Source organism: Strix uralensis, chromosome 2 (assembly GCF_047716275.1).
Source record: "Strix uralensis isolate ZFMK-TIS-50842 chromosome 2, bStrUra1, whole genome shotgun sequence".
NCBI lineage: Eukaryota > Metazoa > Chordata > Aves > Strigiformes > Strigidae > Strix > Strix uralensis.
The window spans coordinates 137525447-137550551 of NC_133973.1; the positions used below are offsets into that span (position 1 = coordinate 137525447).

Genomic DNA, 25105 nt, shown 5'->3' on the forward strand with positions numbered 1-25105 from the left:
CTCTTACTCCACCCTGACCCTGCTCAGGCCTCCTGAGGGCCAAGCGATGTGTGACACCGTGCCACACCCCGGGACAGGAGCAAGACAGATCCGGGGCCGCTGAGGGAGAGACACGGCTACTGGAGAGGGTATCCGACTGGAAAAGCCGGATCCCCCGCCGCTGGCCCGCCTGAGGGAAGCAAAGCCGCTGCCCCCTCAGCCCTCTCCGCTCCCCCTCACCCTGAGGAGATGTGGGCGCGCCGCGGGGGCTGCCGGGACTTGTAGTTCCTCCCTGCCCGCCCTGTGGCCCGCGGCGGCGCTCGGACTACACTTCCCGTCATGCATTGCCACGCGGCCCGGCCGGGGGCGGGGCACGCTCCTTCCCCCGCCCCTCCCGGAGGGGTGGGCGAGTCGCGATTGGCGGGGCAGCGGCGCGGGGACGGGGCTTTAGTTGTTGTCGAGCGGGCGGCCGGTGGGCGGGGGTTTGGCGCGCGCGCGGGGCGGGGCGGGGCGGTTGGCGGGGGAGGGCGCGCCCCGAGCATTGCCGGCTGAGGCGGCTATCGCCGTTACTCGCTGTAGGGAGCGTCGAGCTGAGGTAAATAGCGGCCGCCGTCTCCTCCCCCCTGCGCCGGGGCACCGGCCCGCCTCTTCTCGCTCTTCCCCTCCCTCAGGCGATGCGCGGTATCGCGGCGGGCGTCGCGAAGTGAAGAAGCGAAGCCGCTACCGCCGCCGTCGTGGTTGTTCCCCCCCCCCCCCCCCGCCCTCCTCCACCTTCCCACCCGCGACCCTCACAGACGGCGACATGGGCGAGTGTGGAGCCCCCGGGGACGTCAACTCCAACGTGCTCATCGCCCGCAGCACCGGCGACGCGCAGCTCGACAAGGCGGTGTGGCAGTGGCTGAGCTGGGACAAGGTGGGTGTGTGGCGGGGGACGGTGGTGGCGGGAACACCCCCACTCCCTGTGGGGGTTTCTCCCCCTCCCCGGGTTGTTTGGTCATCGCTCCCCTCGTGTATGCCATCTGCTTCCCATCCTGCCCGGTGCTGAGGGTGGCATTTGGTCCCTTCTCCCTCCCTGGGGCCCTCCGTGTGCCCTCAGCCCTGGGATCGAGGGGTGGCAGGTGCCCTTCAGAAAATAGCGATTTGGGTCAGGCCAAATCCATAAAGGCTGCTGTGACTGAGAAATTTGTCACCTGTGAGAGGGGAAAGGTGAGGCATGCGGCCATCAGGGGCTGTACCTGAGGAAGGGATGGTATGATGTCATCGTACTGGCACATGGAGTACGGCATCTGCTTCGTGTTGCTCCTGCTTCTTCGAATGAAGACAGAAACGTGCGTTTTGTGAAATCAGATTTAACGGCTTAAAATGCAGCTAGAGTCAAATAGCATAATTCTGTTTTCCTTAGCTTACTGAATTTAACACCCTCCCCAGGAAAGAAACAGGTTCCAGAGGTCTAAGTTCTGGCACGCACCTTTCCTCTTCAGCTCCGACGGGGTGTCAGGAGGATGACAGGCTTGTTGTGCTCTGATCAAGCCATCCAAAGCAAGTTTAGGGCCATAATAATAATATGGTATTGGAGGTTATTTTGCTTAACTCATTGTTGAAAGGGAGGGTTAATTTTTTGTCAGCTGGTTTGTCCAAACATCATGGTCTGTGCTTTAAAAAATATCTTGGAGATGGGGGAGGGTAAACTACCAGTGCGTCAGTGGTTTAGGTTTCTGTCTGTGGCTTCTTTTTCCTTTTTTTTTTTTTTTTCCCCTCTTTAATGAGAGTGATAGTCAATGTGTTTATATTGCTTCCTCTTTTAGTTTCATCCTGTCAGGATCAAAAGCAGGAGGGCTACAAGTAGATTCTATGTGATGGCCCTTAGATGAGCTTTCTGCTACTTGGAAATATGCTCTCTTCTTTCATTTTTGCAGGATTTAACACTTGCCATCTGTGCGTTCTGCGCTCAGAGCTGCTGTTGTGAAAATATCTGGGAATAGTGGCATGGGGGAGGGAAGGAGTGGAAAAGGGAAATAGCATTCCTGATAATACACTTGATATAACCCAGATCGAATTCTAATAAATATGGTTTCTGGTTAGTGTATTGAAAGGTGTTTTGGGTTTTTTTCTGGTTTTTTTTTTTTTTAAGGTTAATATATGTTTATCCTAAAAAGTATGAAGTAGGAGAACTTACACTTTTTAATGTTAAGGTTTCTGGGGAAAAGTATTTTGATTAAAACCAGCAATAGTGAAATATTCCTGATTCTGTAGCTCCTTCTAAGGCTGAAATTAAGCAATACAATACAAACTGAAGAGTCAGTTTGATTGTACCCATTTATCTTGCTTCCCTAGGTGATAATCATGACCCTTTCTACAAGGCTGCTTGAACTTACTGCTTGGAGAGATTTCAAAGAGAGTTCCTGTGCATTTTGAAAACTCAAAATCGCCTGGAGAAGGCGGACTGGGTGCTCCTGCAGGAGTGGGGGCTGCGTGACAGGGGACGTGGGTGGTGAAACTAGCAAATACAGCATGAGGAGGGATTATTTGTCTGATGCCCTTGTATTTCACCCCAAAGCTAGGAAATACGAGGTCTCTGTGGGTTTGCTGCTTATCAAACAGCTTCCCTGGCCGTAGGGACTTTTACTGCCTCTGATCAAGGGAAAAAAAAAAAAAATCTATGCACTACATTCACAGCTGTGTTTAGCTGTGGGGAGCTTTTGTCCTCTAACTTAATTGAGAATTACTTGCTGTAATTAATTCTTAGAGCTGTGCTATTCATCCTTTTCGATTTGGGTATACGTGCTAACCTCTTCTAAAACTGTAACTGATTACAGGCTGGGGTGTGGGTTGGTGGAGAAAACCTGACCATATGATAATCTTTCTGCTTTCCTCTCTCAGCAGTTTCATGCATCTTCATTAATGCTTCTAGCAACTCTCTTAAAGGAAGCTCGCTAACTAAATCTTCCTCCTTTCCCATTCTCTCTCCTGAATTGCTGTGTGTTTACTTTTTGTCTTTGAGACAGGCTTGGAGGCACAAGGCACCCACGTTTTGTTTGGTCCTCACTGGTAAACTATGTGAACAATTAGTCACTGTTCTAGATTCTTCTCCCTTTAATTCATCTTCATCCACTCTATAACTTTTTTATTGTACTTTCACATCTGCCTTGAGTCTCCTAAAGGAGTCTGGCATGTGTCAAAAGCTGTGTCAGAGCAGTTGTCTCCAAGAAAACCGCTTCATTTTAGAGCAAATGTTAGAATTTTGGACCTTGGTTGTAGCAGTGATTTTATGTGCTTGGCTTAGGTGGCTTTATAGAGTGGCAAGAATGTGCTACGCAGAGAGTGGCGTGAAAATGAGGTGTGGTCAGTGCAGTAGCTGTGTGTTTGTTGTACCTGGCAGCAGAGGAGGTTTCAGTGTAGGTCTGAGGGTCAGATACTGGCTCAGCAGCTGGTGGGAGAGAACAATATGATTAAGATCCTGATCTACTTAATGAAAAAAGCCTGGTCCCAAAGAAACATTCACAACTTTACCTGAAAGAGTAAATAAGAGGTGCCTTCTTGCCTTCACTCATTAAGTCCTCACTCTGTAAAAATGAAGCCTAAGCTCAAGCTGTTGATTACTGGTTTATTAATTAGCCCTGTAGGATCGCTGACAAGACTCCTGTTCCCGGGCATGCTCAGTGTGGTGTAGCTTTCCCCATCTTCAATAAAGATATGGCAGAGTGTTTGTACACAGACTGTTCCTGGGCGGTGATTGTTGTGGTGGAGTGCACCTGGGAGACTGGGATGTTTTGTGGTTATCACAAAGACACTGTTAGAACATCATATGGAGGGGAAAAACTTCAGTTACTTTTCCAGGGGCTGTTTGTGCAGGCCCCTTTCACTGTACTCTCATTTTATTTTACTAATTCATGGACTCATTGTCAGTGCACAAATGTAGCATGGATAGCTTCCTACTTGCTAACAAGTTGGCTTGATGGTTTTAGGGCTTTTTTTGGAGTTCCCCTCAGTGTTCTTTTAATTTTTGTGATTTTTAAGATGCATTTCAAGAGGAATTGGACTTGGTAGTTAAAGAACAGTAACTCCTGTCATTCAACTTGTAATATTTTTTCTTATTAAGACTTTTAAGTGAATATTTAATAACAACAATGGGAAAACAAAGTCTAGGAATTGGCCACAAGTGAGAAGAGAAATTCTTCCAATTTACATGTATGTGTTGCAAGCTGTAACATTAAAACATGAAGATAAATTTGTGAATTATTGAAATAGTTGATTCTGTAGACTGGGGCACAAAACTCATGTTGGTACAACCAATACTACTGCGAATGCATAAACAACTTTGTGAAATGGGGGAAACTCTGCAATAACACAAGTACTGTGTTTTAGTGCCTGTTCTAAGACATTAACCTATATGAAGTCCATCAGGATAGTCTTGAAATTTATACTTCATGTCATTACTCTCTGTATTGATAAATAAGCTATATTGCTGTTGTCATGGCTACAGGAAAGGGTATCGCTGTTCTGTGTTTACACACTAACTTTCAGATCTCGAAATAACATTTGAGCATTAACACTTGCTTTGTATAACTTGGAACTTCCCTGTGTTAGTTACCTCTGAGTTCATAAATGTAAGTATTTTGTATGATGTAGGATCTCTTGTGGATTTCCTAACTGCTGGTCTACAGATACTTGGGTGGTCTAATGATTTTTAAATGTTCTGAGAAATGGATGGGTTTTATTCTGCATCAGATGATAATGAGAGAATTGCAGAAAGGAGGTAGTCCAACCCCTCCTCGTTGCTTCCCCCTCACTACCCCCCCTTGCTGGCACCATGTTCATGTGCTTGGTCAGGGAATGGATCCAGGGTGGCAGGGGGAAGGGAGCGATTTGTTATTGATCACACTCACTGCAGCTGTATAAATGGTTTTTCTGACGTGAAAAAGGGGCCGGCACATTAGTGGGAACAATCTGGGAAGGTGAGAATGGCCAACTTCAGCAGCAGTGAGCTATAAAGCATTACTACAATAAGTTTCAATCCAGTTTATTTAAAAAGACTGGTGGAAATGACTGTAAAGAAGTGGCATGTGAGGTTTTTTGTTTCTTGTTTTGTATTGGGCCAATATAAAAGGGGTGGCTTGTCTGCTGGCCTGTGCAGCTGGCTCCCAAGGAGCCCTGCAGCACCCAGCCTTGGTGCCTTCCACCCAGCAGGGTTCCTCCGGGCTCTCAGACTTATTCATAGCTACACTTTATATATGTATATTTATATCTGTGTGCATATCCCGTACATATATATACACACATATTTAAAGTTGCATACATACGAGGAACCAAGGACAGCAAGGAACAACCCCAAAAGGTTACCGAAAAAGACAGCACAAGCTGGAAGAGCCAGCTAGGGGGTTCATGAATTGGAAACTTTATTTTGAGGAATTTTATGTGCTTAAGGTGGGTGGTGGAGAGGTTACTCTGTCTGTGGCTGTGGGGATTCTCTAGCTTGCTGGTAGGGCTGTGGAGGGGTACAGAGATGGAGGGTGGTGAGGAGGTTACTTTTGTCCGTGGCTGTGCGGAGCTTCTAGCTACCTGTAGGACAATGAGATGGTGGAATACAGAGGTGGTAGGTGGTGTGGAGACCCTTTTGCCTATGGCTGTGGGGAGCTTCCAGCTGCCTGTAGGTCCTTGGTGGGGTGTGGAGGTGGTGTGTGGTAGGATTCAGAGATAGTTGGTGGTGTGGTGCTGCCTTTGTCCATGACTGATGAGCTTCCAGCTGCCTGTAAGACCGTAAAGGGGTGTGGAGATGGAGGGTGGTACAGAAATCCTTTTGTCCTCAGCTGTGGGGAGCTTTCAGCTGTCTGTAGGCCCATGATGGGTTATGGAGAAGGTGATGGGGTACGTAGGTGTTTGGTGGTGCAGTGCTGCCCTTGTCCTCAGCTGTGGGGAGCTTCCAGCTGCTTGTAGGACCATGACAGGGTTTGGAAAATGTGGGTGGATGGGTTTGGAGATGGTGGGTGGTGCAGAGATCCTTTCATCCTCAGCTGTGGGGAGCTTCCAGTAAGTCCATGATGCAGTACAGATTGGGTCTGTGTGTGCTTCCTTATCCTTAAGTCAGTGTCCTTGTAGAAAGGTGCAGAGCTCTCTGGCTGAGTAGCAGGGGCTCTGGGATGGTTATGTCTGTATCCAGGGCTGCAGCTGTCAGAGGGGAGAATCAACAAAGCAGTCCCCTTCCATCACTTCAGACCTCCCCTGCCTCCCTGCCCAGGGCTCTCTCAGCCTCCTGCCAAGGCTGTCCATCCCATGGCTCCCTGATGGCCAGCCATGCCACCCACCCTGCAGTGACATGGGCTACCACCAGTGTTCTGGCCACTGTGTCACTAGTGATGGTGCCAGGAGCTCATGTGGGGCCCAGCCCACAGCTCATCTGGGTAGAAGGATGGGGAGCTCCCTCTGCCCATGGCTGTGAGGAGCTTCCAGCTCCTGGTATGGCTGATGGGATGTGGGCAGGATACTTCTGTCTGGAGGGAGAGGACAGGAGCATGCTGTGATCTGGTCCCATCCCTCTCTGGGTGTCCAGCTGTGATGCACAGGAGAAGCAACAAAGGAGGAACAGCCACCCTGCCCTCCCCTGCCTGGCACAGCCCATCTGGGGCTGGCTGTGTCACCAACTCCCCTGTGATATGGGCCACCACCAATGTTCCATCTGCAGTGACATAGCCAGGACATCATCAGGGCTGGTGCATCTCTGTGACGTGGACCATTCAAGCAAGAAGAAACAAATATTAATAAAATAATACTAACAACTGATAATGCTGGGGAGAGAAACTAAGTAGCTGTAGCAGCAATTTAAAGAACTGTTTATAGAAAATAGAACAGCAGCTCAGCAAAGGTTAAAATGGAATTAAAAGCAGCAGGTCCTGTCTACTGCCCAGTTTTACAGACTTGTGCTGTGGAGATTTGTGGGTTTGAAGGCTAAATTCTGTGAGGAAAAAATGCTTGTCAAGTTGGCTGGAGGTAATATTTCACATGTTTGAGATGAAAGCCATGTCCAGTGCCAAACCCTGCATCCATAAGTTGTTGATGGCACTGAGGACATCTCTGCAAGTCCTGCAGTTCACACTCCTTTCTCTTCTGACATGAACCAGAAATTTTGCCAGGGTCTGTCCTGCACTATGCACTTCAGTTAAACACTGGAAAAAGATACATTAACTTCCATCTCCTTGGTTCACTGTAAAAGTAGTACATCCTCTTTAAATGACAGGACCAGAAGCAGTGGGCACAAACTGGAACACAGGAGGGTCTCTCTAAACACCAGGAAACACTTTTTCACTGTGAGGGTGACTGAGCCCTGGTGCAGGTTGCCCAGGGAGGTGGTGGAGTCTCCATCCTTGGAAATATTCAGTAGCTGTCTGGACAGGGTGTTGGGCAACTGGCTCTCAGCATCCCTGCTTGAGCACGGGGGTTGGAAAACAGGACCTCCAGAGGTCATCTTCTGTGAAACAAAAATCTGCTTTAATTTGTTTATATAAACTGTAAAATATCTTCCAGAAAAATCGAAGGAGTGAAATGAACGCCAACACAAAGATGTTCTCTCGTTTACTGGATGCAATCTTACTGTGACCCTCAGGAACAGCAGAGAGCCAAGTGAAATCTGTGTGCTGTGAACTACCTCAGATTGTTGGACAATGCGGTGATGTGACCTGTTTTGCCTGTGACTTCTTCCTGTTTTGTACGCTGAGCCACAGAATTAAATTAAAGGATGTCAAGCTGTACTTCTGTTTGCCGCTCCTCTTGCCATTAGTGTTTGGTCTTGGGTTGTCTATTTCTCTGAATCACAACTAATCAGAGATTTGCTAGTTTGGAGCTTTTTACAACACTTCCTCACTGATACAGATTTCCACGTTTTAGCATTCCTGAAAAGGCAGCACCACGTACCTGTCCCCCTCTCTTGGAGGGAAGTAGCACATCAGCAGTGCAATCTGTGTGTGCTCTTTGCAGTACGGTGTGGCTGTAGTCATGTTGTTTGTGGCCTTGTACCCTCCAGGGTGGACAGGCACTACTAATGCTATGTAGTGCTTGGCCAAGGCCATCTTGTACGGTACACGCGGCCTCCCTGCCTCAGGAACTCGTCGCTCTTGTTAGTTCACGGTGCTGGTGGGGTGGTGGTTTTGGTAGTGTGAAGGCTTGGGCCCTATATATGTGGGTTGTATGATGTATGGGGGAGGTATAGGACCTTTGGGGACAATATTGGAGGACTGGTTTTGGTGCATGGAGCAAAATTATTCTACAGTTCACTCCAGCTAGGTATAATCTACATCCTTTCTGCCTAAAATGTTCTTTCAGCCTGACTTCCTCTGCTCTCATGGGCTCCCTTCCAGTAGTTGACTGTTACAGAGGTGTTGTGGCTCTCTGAGGCACCAGGATTTGGGAACAAAACACAAACTCGCAGTGTAAGCGTACTCCAAGTGGGTTGGCAGAGCCAAGGGGTGTTACATAAGGAACCTTCTACCTTTCAAGCATGGTACCTACAGCCACATGTAGAGGCTGGGATTTGCTCTACCATCACCTTTCCCCCTCCCACTCCAGTAACTAGCCTGAGTAACTGCTTGCCTGTGGTTACCTGACTGGCCTCAAGTTGTGCCAGGGCAGGGTTAGACTAGATACTAGGAAGCATTTCTTTACAGAACGGATTGTTAGGTGTTGGAATGGGCTGCCCAGGGAGGTGGTGGAGTCCCCATCTCTGGAGGGATTGAAGAGTAGGGTTGATGTAGCTCTGAGAGATATGGTGGAGTTGGAAACTGTTAATGTTGGGTTGATGGTTGGACTGGATGATTTTCAGGGTCTTTTCCAACCTAGACAATTCTGTGACTGATTTTCACATAAAAATGTTGTGGTTGCTGACTAGAAAACAAACATGTCTTTCTTAGCAAGAGGAAATGAGAACCTACAATTTCTAAGAGTGAAATTGTAAATGAGAAGTTGATGCAAGCACCACTGCTGGTCTTGTGTATATAAGGTGATTAGCTGTGCCACAGCCAACGCTCTGTTCCTCTTCATTAGGAATTCCTGCAAATAGATAGTCTGGTGTGTTTGGATCTTAGGGACTGACCCTGATTTTATTTGAAAAAAAGCTTAAAACAATTGCTGATTAAAAACTAAAGACTGGCTGGAAAAGCTTGATGCATTTAATTTGTGGCTGTCAAATTTACTGAATTCTAAGCAAATTTGAGACTTTTTTTTTTTTCCCTCCCCGTCTTCCAGGCTACATATGCAAAGAGTGTCTGCAAAACAAAAAAAGATTGCTGTGAGAGTTGTAAACTGCCACTTATTTTGACAGGATATTAGCTTTGAAACCTAGCTCTGGCAGTGAGTACACATTAACAACATGATTGGGAGTGAAAGAACCAGTAAGAAATACTCAGCTAATGCCCTTGTATTTTAATTCTCTAGTTGTTTGAGATTATGTATCCTGATGAGCTACAAAGTGTAATTCTGTCTCAGTAGGCAACTGTACAGTACATGGAAAACTGAAGATGAAGAAGTTTAACAGCAAATTCAGCAGAGAGTATATTTTTTTGTTTAATAATACCTCAAGCCTTTCTTAAACATGTTGATGTTGCAGAGTCTCAGCTGCTACATTGGACTGCTGTGGGATATGACCCCACACTTCTGCCCTACATCTGATTCTGGCAATTTTTATAAGTGGTTGTTTAAAGTATATCTCGCATTTCCAGCAGGCTCATCCCCTTCCCTCCTCTTAAAAGTCATTATAACCACTTTAAAATGTAACTCCACAGGAGCACTAATACAGGTTGTATAAAGTTCCTGACTGAGAACTAAAGTCAGAAGCAACACAGGTAACTTGCAAAAAACACTTTGTAAGGAAGCAGTACTAGCTTCCTAGAGACGGCATGTATATGTTAGTGTAATAATTTTATAGGAAAAAATAATGCTGAACTTAGGTTTTTTTTTTTTCTGGTGCACATGTAAGTGCAGAACTGTGTTCAGACTCTTACCCATGCAGCAGCCTGTGTGTGTTTCTGTCCCAAATGTTTCTTGTTTCCATTTCTTTGTGACAGTGAATCTGAAGTGGTGAAGAGGGGGTTCTGGTAGTCTCATTCTCTCTCCTTCCGGCTTGTTAGTAATGCAAAACCCTGCTCTGTGAGAACGAGAGGACTCCTTGAATGTGCTTGGTAGAGTCTCCTTGAAATGGGATAGGAAAACATTGCCTGACCCCAGGTTGCTCTTTACTTCCCATGTATCAAATGGCAAGCCTCAAAGCTATTTGTAAATTTGTGAGGTATTCTTAATATTTATCTTTAAACGGTAGATGAATGTCTCTGAGGGTACCCTTGTAGGTGCTGCCAGCTTGGGAAGCAGACAGTTGAGGGCAGAGCTGCTATTCAGGGGGAAGTAGACAGGTCAGAGGAATGGATCAGCAGGGACTTTAAATTAAATTCAGTGAGGACAGGCAAGGAAACCCCCGAGCCAATACAAGCTGGGGCTAGGCTCTGCTGGAAAGGCCCTGGGAGTCTCTGTAGACAGGAGCCAGCAGCCTCCCCTGCCAGTGGAGGGGGTTGACAGCATCCTGGGCCATTCTGGGGAAGGAATTATCTCCCTTTACCTAGCACTTGTTCACCTGCACCCAGATCTGGTTTTAGGCCCCCCGGTACAAGATAAGTATTGACAAACTGGTACAAGTTCACCAGAGGGGCTCTGAGGTAGTTGGAGGCTGGAACACTCGTCCTGTGAGGTGAGACTGGGGGAATTGGTGCTGGATTTTTCTTACTTATCCTCTCCCTGCTAGACCAAGGAGAGAGCCACAGTCAGAAACCCATCTCTAGCCCAGTCACCAGCCAGTTGCACCTCTTCCTTGCCCTGTCCCTTTTCTGGCCCCAACAGTGGACATTCAGGTAGCATGAGCCTCTCCTTCTAGGGCCCTCCTGGCCACTGTCACCTTATCTGTCACCTCCTTGCACACTGCTGGCAGTGGCCAGGACCCCTTCCCCACCCAGAGCAGCAGGAACAGCATCTGTTGCCTCTTGATTGCTGCCCTGTCCTGTCTCCTGACCTATGTATATGTGTGTGTGGCTGCATGGGGTGGGGCCCTATGGTGTGGTGGCTGCTTGTCAGATGCATGCAGAGCTGTTTGACTGACAACAGAGGTGCCCCATCTCTGTAGGATGTGGCTTTGTAGGTGGGTCTCACCTCCCTCCCCAGTGCTGCCCATGTCCCTGCCCTCTTTGTCTTTGGGAGGTTGGTCCCTGGGGGCTTGAAGGACCTTGTTCTCCACCAGATGCTTTTTCCACGTAATCCTTTGAAAACCAGTAGCAACGTGGGGCTCTGAGGCTTTGAAGGGTCCATCTCTCCTTTCTTTGGGGAGAATCAGTGCTGCTTCTGCTACACATCCTGCACGGTGCTGGGCTCAGGCCTGTGCACACATGTTCCTGTTGCAGCAGGCAGACCCTGCCAAAGCCGTGGTACTGAAATGGACTGGGATTCTTCTTTTTCCCCCTTCCCTAGCCACTCCTTAGCGTGGGATAGCAACCACAGCCTAGGTCCTGGGGTATTCCTTGCTCAGCTTCACAGGACAATGAAGGAAAAACCAGTACCTGGCTAGTCAGCCCCTGAACCCCTTGGGGTGTCCCTCCCAGACGAGTCACCAGGGCTTCTCAGCAGCTGGGGGACCCTAAGAAAGACCACAAGTCGTGTTGGTGGGGTAAGGCTGCAGGCACTGAGCTCACCCCAGCACCTTTGCCCTTGTCTCCCACCCTCTGCGCCTCCAGCAGCGATGCTGCTCTTGCTGGCACAGCGGCTGCGGTCCCTACCCCAACCCGTGTTCCCTGAGCTGCTCTGCGCTCTCTGGGTGCTTCAGCTGCTCTCCTGGAAAGTCTTGTTGGCCAGCAGTGCAGAGATTTGGCATGTTTGGTGGGTATTGAAATAAATGCTGTTTTCATATCACCAACATTCATGTACTGCTTGACTTTAGATGAAGCACTAAATTCTGTGGGCTCTCCAAATCACTAAATCCGTGAGAAGAATTTGAATTGCTTTGTTTGAGCCATTGGGGATGCAAGCTTATCTTAGAGCATTGCTTTTATTAAGAAATGACTAGTTTTGTATGAAACAGATGAGTTTATTTCTGCTTAAAACAGGAAGCTTTAGGCAGTCTTGTGCTCTTTGGGGTTTTTTTTAAGGATATTAAAACCAACATCCAGACACTGTAGTTGATAATCTCTAAGGAACTTCTCTTTTGCTTACGCAAGGCTTCTGCATTGTGATTAACAGAGTTTACTGATATACTAATCCAGACAACAGTTACGAGTGGGCACTTCAGTTGTTCTGAGTTTGTGTTTCTAAGCTAATTGAGTTTGGTGCTAACACCGTGCTGCTGCCTTGCTTGTCTTCAGAAGCTTGAGAAATTCTTTTATAAGCAGTGATCTGTTATTCTATGTATTCAAAAATAAATATTGTCAAATGGTTTGGGTTGGAAGGGACCTCAAACATCATCCAGTTCCAACCCCCTGCCCCGGGCAGGGCCACCTTCCACTAGCCCAGGTTGCCCAAAGCCCCGTCCAACCTGGCCTTGAACCCTTCCAGGGAGGGGGCAGCCACAGCTTCTCTGGGCAACCTGTGCCAGGGCCTCACCGCCCTCACAGGGAACAATTTCTGCCTTAGATCTCATCTAAATCTCCCCTCTGTCAGTTTAAACCCATTCCCCCTAATCCTATCCCTCCCCCCTGATGACGAGTCCCTCCCCCCTTTCCTGTAGCCCCTTTCAGTCCTGGGAGGCCGCTCTAAGGTCTCCCCGGAGCCTTCTCTTCTCCAGCTGAACCCCCCAACTCTCTCAGCCTGTCCTCACAGGGGGGTGCTCCAGCCCCCCGAGCATCTTGGTGGCCTCCTCTGGCCCTGGTCAAGCAGGTCCGTGTCCTTCTGCTGTTGGTGCCCCCAGAGCTGGACCCAGCACTGCAGGGGGGTCTCCCGAGAGAGCGGAGCAGAGGGGAAGAATCCCCCCCTTGCCCTGCTACCCACACTGCTCTGGGTGCAGCCCAGCACACGGGTGGCTTTCTGGGCTGCCAGCGCACGTTGCTGGCTCACAGGCAGTTTTCCACCCCCCAACCCCCCCAAGTCCTTCTCCTTGGGGCTGCTCTCCAGCCACTCCTCGCCCAGCCTGGATTTGTGCCTGGGATTGCCCTGACCCATGGGCAGCTCCATGAACTACTTAAAGCTGCTAGTAAGTCTCTCGCCTCAGCATCTCGTAATTGCATCCGTAGGTGAGATTGATGGTGTTTCCTCAGAATTTAGAGAAGTACAAAAGGATGCTGCATAGTTTGACTGATCTGATACACCTTCCTAGTGCATCCTGCTTCACGTGACAGGAAGGTTAGTGTTGATGGAGAGAGTGACTGTGCAGTGATACCAGTGACTTCAGAAAATACACTTTGTGTACAGGTATACTAGACCTTCATAATCCTAGTCTTTAATTTTAAAGTCTGTTGTGTGTTTTAACATTACAACAATTACACTTTGAAAAATGAACCTTCGTAAGAGCTACTGTGAAACTTTCAGATGTGTTACTTTATTTCATAACTGTAAAGCATAACAGCAAAAAAAATCCTTTTATTTTCCTTTTGAGAATTTGCAATAGGGTTAAATTTCAATGGTGGAAGCTATTTTAGCTCTTTTAGTCCTACCTGACTGCAGTGCCTTTTGGATTTCTCAGTTTAGTATGGTAAATGGTGTTCATACCCAAGCAGTATGTTGCAAGAAGCTAAACTGTTCTGTAGGCTTTGAAGTTCCAATTCGGAGAAAAAATGAAAAGCAGGAAACAGTGAAAAGTGGTAAGGATTGTGCCACAGGCGGTTGTAATAACTGTAGTTTTGAGATCAGACTTCTAATGCTATTGAATGTGAGAGACGCATCACCACCACATCTAAATTTATACCAAGTCTTGTAAAATTCCTTCTTTCTGTTGCCTCAGGAGTTTCAGATCATCTGTGGAAAGCTTTGAGACTTTCTTCTTTAGTTTGTAACTCTTTTTTTCCTCCTTCATCCTTTTCCAATTGCAGAAAATGTTAGCTGAGTGTGACCTGAGCAAATTAAAATGTTATTTGGGTGCTATTTTGGCTGACTCATTTTTGTTCCCTAGGAAATAAATAAAGTAACTTCAATAAAAAATGCATGTTAATCTATTTGTGAAATAAAATTTTGCTCTGTTGCTTCAGGAAAGTCTCACCTTGGTTTTGCAAAACTCCAGACCATAAACTATATAATGTACTACACGTTATTGTGTTTTTGCAGGCAAGCAGTATGGCGTATCCTAAAAAGCTATTAAAGATGCTGTGTAATTTAATAACCTTATTTTAAAGCAAAATTATGTATTGAATTATGATAGTGTGAAATGAGGTTTTCATGTACTCTTGCCTCAGATTCTTTTCAGATTAGTCATTTGTTTTCTGGTTGACTGCCTATGAACAGCAAAAAGAGAAGCTTTCACTTCTGGGATTTAATATTTGTTGTGCCCCATTGCTTTTGTTTTATTTTTAGGCTTTTTTCAGCTGTGTTGTGAGTAATGGCTTGCTTTGGTTGCAGAGCCATCTGAGAGCCTGAACAATAATGGCTTGCCTTTTTATTTCAAGGCACAAAGAAATTAAACTTTATTTTAAATTCACGTCTCATCCTGCTGGTGTTCAAGGCCTGTTATCAAGATGTGGAAATAGCTTGTTGAAAAATCTGAAACTTTATTGAGGTGTTTTTTTTTTTTTATCTGAATGAAAGCATGCAGCTCATATCACTGTGCTTTTCCCAGCATTTTTCAAATCCTCCTGAAGAGCCTCCCGTGTTTCCCTGTGCTGCAGAGGCTGCCTTGTGGCAGGCAACGTGGGAGCTGAAGCTGGCTGACCTCTATTTTAAATGTCAGAGGTGCTTCACCCTTGCCTTCAGATTCCATTTGCCTTTTTTAACCGTTCCTTGGGACCCTGCTTGGAGCAACACTGTTTTAGAGAAGCACTTGTGCAGCCTGAGCTGTACTGTTACACAGCTGGAGTCATTGTTTTTTAGAGCTGTTTGTCGATTGCCTTCTACACTGGCTGGGTTGCGCAGTGTTTATAGGAGCTGTGAAGTGTCTTGTCCAAACAGGATGTCAGTAGACAGGCTGAGTTTCTTGATGACCAAATGAAATGACAGAGCCTTCAAAACCCCTGTGTTACAAAATATGGGTACTTATTCATCCGCTTCTTTCAAAACAGCATCCTGTGGGTGAATCGCTCCTTGTTAGTACGTGTTGTACGAGGAGAGGCATTGATACTCTTCTGTCATTGTTTTTCTTTGCCCAACTGGACTCAACTTCTCTCGTTTTCCCCCAGGGCTCCCCAGGCGTGTCCAGGATGGTGTGGTTGGTATTGCTGTGACTATCTAATTCTAATCATCATGGGTAATTAATATCAAGTTTCCCTATTTTGTCCCATTGTTTCCTAGCATCAGCATTCTTGAGAGTGCAGAATAACTATGAAGAAAAATAGTGTATGTGTAGGTGCGTTTTGTACACTTGGGATTTCATAGCTTTGACAGGGATGAAAGTTTAGGAAAATACTGATTGGACAGAGGGAGATTTCAATAATCAGTGTCTCTTATCCACCCTGCTACGTAACATGCTGTGTGCTACATAGAATTGACTTTAAAACACTCAGAATTGTGGCATTTCCTACCTTATGGTAAATACTCAAATTAAGCCTCTCAGAGATGTGTATAATCACTCCCTCAGCTGAACTATGAATGGGAGTAAATGTATTCTCTATGCATGGAAATGACAAACACTTACTATTCTTTCATAAATGCAATGACTGTTTAAAATGGAGTGGCTTTCAGATCAGAATTGCTTCCGACTGTTCTATTTAGTCAAATGTTTTCCTTGTCAAGTGGCCATTCATTTCAGGCACTGGATGACAACCTTTTTTAAAATGTTCTGTCCTGATTTGTTTGGTGTTTGTATCCCTTTTGTTGGTACAAGGAGCCCTCCTGTGCAGATCAGGAGCTCCCTACGTAGGAAATACTGAGCTCACCCTTGCATCTTTGTCCAGCTTCCCGCCGTGATTGTGCTGTCCTTTTGCCCTTTTTCTAGGCATTCTCTGACAGTTGCTGTCAGGGTGCTGGACTCACCAGCCCTTTGGTCTGACGGGGTACAGGCTCTGTCAGGTAACGGCAGAGCAGCCGAGTCCCCGCTGCGATACGTGCTGTGCAGACATCAGCATGTAACTGCAGGGAGCTTTCGGTTGCAATAAGCTACCCAAGAGTAGGTGAAGCGGTGTAACGGTCAGCTAACGGTGATACCAGAAAGCGAGAGTGTCTCTGGCTCTTCCATATGAACTGTAAGACTTCATATAGAGATATACATCAAATTAACTGATTTACTTAGGATTTTGTTTCCTGGGAGTAGGTTAGTGGGCATATATTTTGCTAGTTTTGGGGGAAAATCATAAAGCAACTGTTATCTTTATGTTCTCTAAGACCAACCACAAAATTATCTCACTGACATGAGTACTGCTTTTGGGAACAGAAATTTTTTTGTTTTCTTCAGAAAGATGCGTTCAGTTACTTCTTTGGAGAATTCTTTGTTTAGTGGCTGTATCACATACTGTGTGTGAAATGCCTCTGACTCTTCCATATGAACCCTAAGACTGTTTATATATAGATATACATCAAATTAACTGATATACTTATGATTTTTGTTTTTAAATGTTTCCTCTGAGCAGGTTAGTGGGCATGTATTTTGCTGGTTTTCAGGGGAAATCATAAAGCAACTGCCATCTTTGTGTTCTCTAAGACCAACAATCAAGTTATGTTTCACTTCACATAAGTACTGCTTTTAGGAACAGAATTTTTTTTTTCTTCAGAAAGATGCTGGCTCTTAAAGATACATTGTTACTTTGGAGAATTCTTTGTTTAGTGGCTGTATCATGTGTGTGAAATGCATTCTTTCTGAATGTTTAAGTAATTGGGGAAATTTTTTTTAATTATCAGGGTTTTACTGACAAGATTCTTGAGACCCTCCTAAGTACAGTTAAAAACCGAAGTTTGGAGAATAGTGAAAGTGGCTGTTATAATGATGCATGTGATACCTTCAAGAGTAGGGTTTTTGGGTTTTTTTAACCCACTCATATCCAGTGTATATACTGAGAAGGGAAAGTGTCAAAAATGGCTGGGATTTTCTGACAGAAATACCTATTTTTATTTAAGAGTCTGTGGTAAATAGGGGCTTTGACTCTCTTGTACCCACTTCACTGTTGATTAATGTAACTTGAAAAGACAAGCTTTATTTTTGGATTTACAATGTCAGCTTTATTTTACTGTGCCTGTTTACAGACCTTTCCTGCGGGTGGGGAGGAAGGAAATACTGCTTTGAAGTTAGGAATTTCTGTCTGTCTTCCAGCAGAACAGATCGAGAATTGTTTTACCTGCCTTGGAAAAACCTGTTCTAAAGTCTGCGCTCCTCACTTAGAAGCTTCATGTAGCTGGAAGGTGTGTTAATGACTAGGCAAAAGCATCAGCATATCAATGGCAGCAAGAGCTCTTAAATCTTTTATAAATAAGGATGATACAGAAAAGAGAATACAATAGAAATTTGAGTTACAATGAAGGCTAGGTTGTGCAGACGGGCGTTTTATAGAATGGGAAGAACTTGTCGCACTGCAGAGCTAGGAATTATTTTTAAAACAATGAGCATATAGTTCAGATCCTGATTTAAAGAACTAAATGAAGACCTTAATTTTCTTTTGCAGAACCAAAAAACCAAAGAACAGATTGAAAGCTTGTTACAGAATGGAAAGCATAAAGAGTTACGGGATCGTCTCTGCTGCAGGCTGACCTTTGGGACTGCCGGGCTTCGCTCTGCTATGGGAGCAGGCTTTTGCTACATTAATGATCTCACGGTGATCCAGTCAACACAGGTAAGCTGAATAGTTGAACAGGAGAGGATAGAATAGTTTCACAGTAAATGTTTGGGTCATACAGTGTATGGGTGAAATACAAGCTGAGGGTGAAACACAGCAGTCATTCAACAGGAGAGTGATAACATGAAATGTTTAGTGCTGAAAGAAAATGAAGTAGCTTGAACAGGTTTAACTGGACATCCTAGGAGGCAGAATATAATCACCTCCACTGGAATTTGGCCAGTAATTAAAGTCTATTCTACTGCTCTGTAGTTGGAAATCATTAGCTGTCCTAAGAACTTTTAGTATTTGGCAAAAACTGAACAAAAAACCACCAAGAAAACCCAAAAAGCAAACCGACCTCCAACGAAACAAGCCTTTTCTTTCATTTTTAGCCAAAGTTGCGAACATACAACTTTGTATGTAAAATTTTGCATACAAAAATAGCAGGTTTTACTAAGAAAATGAACAGGAAGTAAGATGAGAAAGAAAATATAGACTGACTGAAGAACATCTGTATTGTAAATTGTTTAACTTGTGAGGAATCCTTCCGGTAACACAACGTGTGTTACTACAACTGGATTGGATAGTTGTAGAAAATACTGTGGTGAAGTGCATTGGCATTACTGTAGCTTTGTCTGCAGCTCTTGGCGCTTTAAGTAGAGATGCAAGAAAGTAATTTGAGATATGGACTTAAACTCTCACACATCAAATCTTATGTTCCATATTGTGTCAGAGGTCAGTGATTCATGGTTTATCTAGGATTTAAGATTTGTGTATTTGGGTTAAAGATACTTCCTAAGAAAGCATTGTAGACAGTCGTTGATCTTTTTGAGGACTAGTTCTTTGAAGTTTGTTGGAGTAGAGTATTTTCGGGTGGACTTCTTGATTTAAATACAGACAGGAACATCTTGGAACTGAGACATAGCTCTTGACTGCCACTTTGATAGTTGTATATTAGTGTTGTTGAAAAGGGTCTGATGGGATGGGTCTGCCTGTGGGCTAAAGTTTAGGCCAGGAAGGCTTTAGTCCTAACTTCCTGCTCCTCTGCCAGAGATTAGGCTCTGCTTGGTGGTGGTGCTAGATGGCCATTTAGAAGGGCACAAAAACTGGTATGTGGAGTTGAGCTGGATAGAGGCTGCTATGGAGTCACAGATGATACCAGTGCTGTGGTGGGGAAGACTGCTGGCAGACTCCTCACTTCTGACACATCTTTTCCTTGAACCATGTTTTAGATAAGCTGTTTAAGTTGCTTAACAACCAGAAATACAGTTTTCTGGACTTCTTCAATATCTTCTACTCACCTTTTTTCCTCTGTTGACTTTGGTCTTTCATGCCAGAAGAGGGCTGGAAAATGGATCAAACTATTCTCAGGTTCCCTCCCTGCTTCTCTTTCAAGCAATGTTAATGAGTTGTATGTGTGTTGATTGTCTGAATGAATCAACCTGTTGATTCATATAAGGCTTAATCATCTCTGCTTTTTCTTTGAAGCACTGTTTTCTTCAAGGACAGATGATCCATTCTTTCTCAAAGAACTTGGTCCCCAGTTGTCTCATTTCTTTCCTCACCTTTTTGATAAACACCTTTGGAAGGAACAGTTGATGTTGACTTAGTTTTTGATCAAAAGCAGTCCATGCTCCTTTTCTATATTGCTGTCTCATAGTGGGTTTGCTCTTAAATCTGCTTATTGTATAGTACCAGCATGCTTTTCAGCTGATGTGTTCCTCTATCAGTTTTTCCCCAAAACAAGTAGATTGAATAACCACTCTTCACAACTAAACTTCATAAAAAATTAATTCAGAGTATGTTTGAAATTGATCTGATATTATCCATACTTGGAGCACATGAAAGAAGAGTCTGAATTTGAACATTGATTTATCTAGGGTTGTAGTCCTGTTAAACTATCATTCCTGACTTAAAGTATGTTCAAGAATGACTATCTATTATGGTAAATATTAAGCAAAAAGGAGTTGGATTCTTAATCTGCAAAGTACAGCTTTCTCTCACCCCTCTGAAGGTAGTGGGAGGCAAGGAAAGGCAAGTGTTGAATCCTTTTGAAAACGAATAGCCTGAGTCAAAAAATGATGTTCCGTATTTCCTTTCCTAATCAACATATAAAATACATGGGTATAAAATAATGGGTTTGGACTGTGTATATTAAATATACTTAAACATATTAAATATACTTAAACATCTTATCTGTTCCCACCTTTAGTCTTGACTGTTGGAAATATAATGAACTGATATATTTGTAACCATTGTACTTGGAACATCAATAAAAAGTTTTTGTTATGACAAACCAACTGAATCTTATCTACTTTGTCAAGTACTTTTTTATAAATGGAACTTCAGCCTTATGATAAAAGGTGTTTTATTACATGATTTACAAAGGGATGATAACATCTCTCATTTAATACAATGTACTTAAACACTTTAGAACAGTTGGCTCTGCAGGTTATGCTCTGACAGAAGTCCCTCAGTAGACATGACAGAAATAATTTGTTTTCTGTTGGCTCAGGGTGAAGTGGTGTGCTTAAAACTTGGAATAGCTGGGACTCCTGAGCTGTTTGACATACTGCTAATGTCGGAGTTGTACAGCTGGAGCCCAAACTCTTGTGGTGAAACCAAATTCCAATAAGCTGTTTATCCAGACCTTGAAAAAAAGAGAAGTAACATGTTGGAACTCATTGGCAGGGTTTGAAACCCAACCGTACATCCAACCATTTTTTCTCTTCAGTACATCTTGGGTCTAACAGAAAGCTTTCTTTAGGTTTTGAACCTGTAAACTGGATGCATCTTAGAATAATGCTTCCTTTAATTCTGGCCTTACTGATCTGAGTATGCCAAACTCATCTGCCACAAATACTATAATGGTATGAACAAAACTTGCTGATGTGGTACAGGTGGTCTCCACTGATCCAGTGGAAATGAGCTGAAGAGATTAAGAAAAAAAAAATAGTTTAAAAGCTAGTAGTTTTGTTGCCAGTGATGGAATTGTTAAGAGTAGTAAAGTTGCTTTAAACAAGTCCACTTTGCTTTGAGGCAGAGTAAACATTTGGATAATGCAGAGGAAGAAATAGTCATTTTACTTTTTGGCCCGTGCAGTCTGTTGAATTTGGAGCTGCTCACGCTCCGAGCGCCTGAACACTGCATGCTGCCTTTGTGTTTCCAGTCTCGTGAAAGCGTGACTGAACTTGGATTGGGTGACTGATACGCATTCTTGGCAGAAAGTGAAAAGTTTCATTTTGGTCAGCGGGGAATGTGTTTGTAGGTTCTGTTTCATGGGTATTGCTGGTTTCTGAAAGTAACAAACTGGGTTGTATTCACTTGCTCCCTCTGTGGAGCGTCTATTTTTAGTTGTTTATTAAAGCCGTCTATCAAGTTAGAAAAAGCAATCTCTGCGAAGAGGATTAGAGCTCGTTTCTGAAGTAAACAGCATCAGATTTAATCTCTTTGTTTGAGTACTCTTGTTTCAGAAGCTAAGGACATTAAAGTTTTGCTGAACCTAATCTGAAAATGGGCAACTCTGTCTCTGTATATTTGTCCTTACCTGCTACAGGAATAAATGGCCATTCAAAAAAAATAGACTTCAGTGTGTAAATCAGTGTAAATTCAGTCAATTAAAATAAACCTTAGTTAAGTTGCATGCCTAAGTGCATGCTGTGTTCTTCATTGCATGATTATATTGATATCATGAAAAGTCAGATCCAGAATGGTACAGAGTAACCAGCAGTTGCTTTTGACTCTTCTGAAGGTTGTAGGTATGCAACCTAGGCATAAAGCCTAGATTTTCCTGCTCAAGTATTGCCTCTGTCCTGCTGAACTAATTGCTTTTATTAAAAGGTAAGTAACCTGTTGCTGACCTTCACAATGACAAAACCAGTCATCTTTGCATTATTGCTGTGAGTTTCCTGTTGCTATATAAGCAAAACTAAAGGTAATAGTTGAAGGGTTTAGACACTGGACTTCATAAAGCTGTTACTATCTCTCTTGATTTCATCAGCCAAAAATCTTTCCATCCCATTTGTGATACCATCACTTTCCCCTCACTTCTCTCTTGATCATAAGGGACTGGACACACAAGAGGATTATTTAAAATGTAGCAATAGAAGCAGACTAGATCTGTCTGTGAATTTTATATAGAGCAATCACCTCCACTGTGCAGTGGTACAAATATTGGTAATACTTCTGTGCACCTAAAGAGAATTTGGTTTTAGATCCACTGAGGCAGCTGTACACTTGTATGTTGACACTTGCTAATAGGTTATTCGTTCTCACCAGGTATGTAATGGCAAGATGTTGACTTGGATATCTTCGATTTAGAAGCAGTAGCTACCCTAGGAGAAATCAGATGGGGACACTACCAAAACCTGAGTTTTGTGAAAAGGAAATAGGGATTCTTTAAATTGAGAAACTTAAAGAAAGGACTTATCTCAAGAGGTGTTAGAGTTACTAATGGCCCTCTGAGGAAGGATGAATGGCACCTGGAGAAAAATAACATGTGAACTTGAGTAGAGGGTTCAGATCGTGGAGAGCCTTTGCATTTGCTTCCTCTCGCTGTCATTTTTTAATCTATTTTTATTTCCTGCAGCTTTAATAAAGGTATTTGGATAGTAAACAAGTCCAGTAGGACTAGACTAATTTCAGCTGTGGGATCTTTGGCTAAGCTTAAGGTATTTTATTCTTGTACTGCATATTGCCTTGTCTTAATTTTAAGCAAAACTTCTCCATGGCAGAAAGTAAAGACATTCCTTTTGTTATTCATGTGAAATCTTTGATCCCTGTCAAACAGCGAAGCAGGTTTAAGAGGATGTCCTAGAAAAAAAATCTCACTTCACCCTTGAGGAGAGTGTTACTTAGATTGTAGTGGCACCCAATAGCTGCCAAAAATTCTCAGGCAGAAATAGCTGGGATGAGGTGCGGGGAAGAAAGTACAGAAGATCAAATCTACTATAAAAATCAATCTAGGCCCTTACTTTGCAACAAAAATAAATCACTTCTGTGTTTGAGGAATGGAGAGAACAGAAAGCTGGGAGATGTATTAGAGCAAAAAGCCAACCCAGCTATGATGGTTGTCGTTGGGAAGTAAGGGGTGAGGAAGAAATCTGATGTGCAGAATCCTGGAGATGCCTCCGTTGTGGGAGAGCTCCTGGGCAGTAGGTGCGAAATGGAAATCGTGTGTAATGCTTTTACATTTGTAAAGAATGTTTCGTTGTCTGTAATGTATTGACTTTCTTATGTGGACAGGAGTGTTAGTTGTTCTAGCTGAACTTACCTTGATTCATGCTGCTTCTGAAAAAGTTTATATGCCTGTGTTTTCTGCTTCTAATTAGTACCAGTTTGTCTAATAGGGTCCTGCAGTTTCTTGATATTTGAAGAACTAGTACAGCTAAAACTCTGCATTGTCCTCTGATCTCAAGTTACTGCTAGCTTAAATAAGGATCTGTTAAGAAATCTGTTGCTCATCTCTTTAAATGTTAGTCAATCTGTTCAAGTCAAACTTGAACAAGTTTTTCCCATTCCTCTGTCTCATATTGCTTTACAACTGTGAATGAAAATTCTTAAAGTTGTCAGGGCAGCGTGAACATGTTTGTATATCAACACGTTTCAGTTTGGTGTGAAGGTGATTTCAGCTGGTGATCAAGCCATGGCTCAGCTTCCAGTTCTGTCAGGATTCAAAGATTTTTATTTATTTAAAGGTTTTTTTTTTTTCCTCTCTCTCTGAATCTCTCTGTAGAAACACTACATCTGTGGCTGAAATGGTTCTCCAAAGAGATGCCAGTATCCACTTGTTTGTGTTTAAAGTACATTCTTTGGTGGAAAGGGAAATAACCATTAAAAAAATTGAGCTCAGCTGGATTTCATGGGTAGGAGTCAGGCTAGCTTTCCAGTTGAGAGATTGCTTATTGGTGATACTGAGTCAGATCCAGATAAGGACATTGCAGAGAATTGCACTTAATTCTGGAGGAAAAATCAGTTCAATTCTAGTGCAAAACACCCGCACCCCTTCTATCAAGAGGAGGCTTGTACCCTCGTAAGAGATAGCCTTTGTAAGATGAGCTTGGCTGTGGTAAGTTCGTGGTGCTGGGTTTGTGCTGGGGAAGGCTGCAGCCTCTGGAAACTTCCATTAGCAATAGTGCATCCATCTTTTTGTCTAAAACTGCTAATTCATCCTGGGCTGTTTCTGTGCTGGATCTCCAGCGAGATTCTAACTGGGAAGTGAATGGATGTGAGGGCCACAGGGAAGGTGAGGCTGGAACACCATGTAATGCACTATTTCAAGGAGCACCTATCTCCTCCTGGTTGGAAAAGAAGGGGTTACTGACTGAGGGGCAGTTTGTTTTTCTCCTGTGTACGTTTTGGTGCATATTTCTCCTCACCCCCAATGTGTTTTAAAAATTTCCTCTCTTTATCAGCTCCCCTTTCTTCTCCCTGCACGGGGGTCTTCTCTGATATCCTGCCACTGGAAATGTTCTGCCTCGATGTATAGAAGACTGTACTTGTATCTGTGCCGTTGTATCTGCATAGTATATAAATAGAGGACTTTAATCTGTCCACCTGGAGCAGGTCACTAGTAATAAACTTTCATTTGGAGAAGTGGGTAAGGATGAAGCATCCTTTTAGTGCAGATTTAGAACTCACCCTTTGGAAGCAGTGCTGAAAAGGTGTCTGACTGGTGCTGTGAACACAAGGATAAAGACTAGCACTGACTGGCACTAGCCTTATATTGCCTCAGTGGATGGACTTTCAAAAATAATTGATTTCTCTAAACTGGGTCTTGAAGAAGATGGTTTGAATACGTAACAGCACAGTACAGATTGAAAACAAGTGTTTGCTGCTTGAGGATTTTGCTGGCTTGAGCGTTCTGCTTCTGCTGTTTGGTCACTTATTGTTGTACCGGTTTTATTTCCTGTAACTGTTTCTCTGCTTGCTTTCTTTTTGTGAACACTTCAGGGAAAAAGTATGCTACTTCTGTGAATATCATTATTGACATTTTTGCTGAGCTATAATTTGCCTACTGCCGTTATAAATCCTATGTAAAAGATAATTTTTAACGTTTGTGTGTACTTCACTAGAGCTAATTCTTCCCTACTTTTTTTTTTCCTCTTTTTTTCTTTCCAGGGGATCTACAAGTATCTTGAGAGGTGTTTTTCAGACTTTAAGCAGAGAGGCTTTGTTGTTGGATATGACACACGAGGTCAGGTGACCAGCAACTGCAGCAGTAAGAA

At 43.9% G+C, this 25105-nt stretch overlaps 1 protein-coding gene across 4 annotated transcripts in view; it reads left to right on the forward strand.

Annotated features, from left to right (window-relative positions):
* Nucleotides 1-485: 485 nt before the first annotated feature.
* Nucleotides 486-25105, forward strand: part of PGM2L1 (phosphoglucomutase 2 like 1) — a 44157-nt gene continuing 19537 nt past the window's right edge. For 2 of the 4 annotated variants that reach the window (XR_012627797.1, XM_074860597.1), the window contains exons 1-3: nucleotides 492-892; nucleotides 17727-17894; nucleotides 24999-25105. Coding sequence is in view for 3 of the 4 variants with exons in the window: in XM_074860597.1 (XP_074716698.1) it covers nucleotides 782-892; nucleotides 17727-17894; nucleotides 24999-25105 (386 nt within the window). In the remaining variant the exon portion in view is untranslated. Of the gene's footprint in view, nucleotides 893-7497; nucleotides 7640-17726; nucleotides 17895-24998 lie in introns of all 4 variants that reach the window. The other 2 variants (XM_074860598.1, XM_074860599.1) reach the window with 2 other exon arrangements.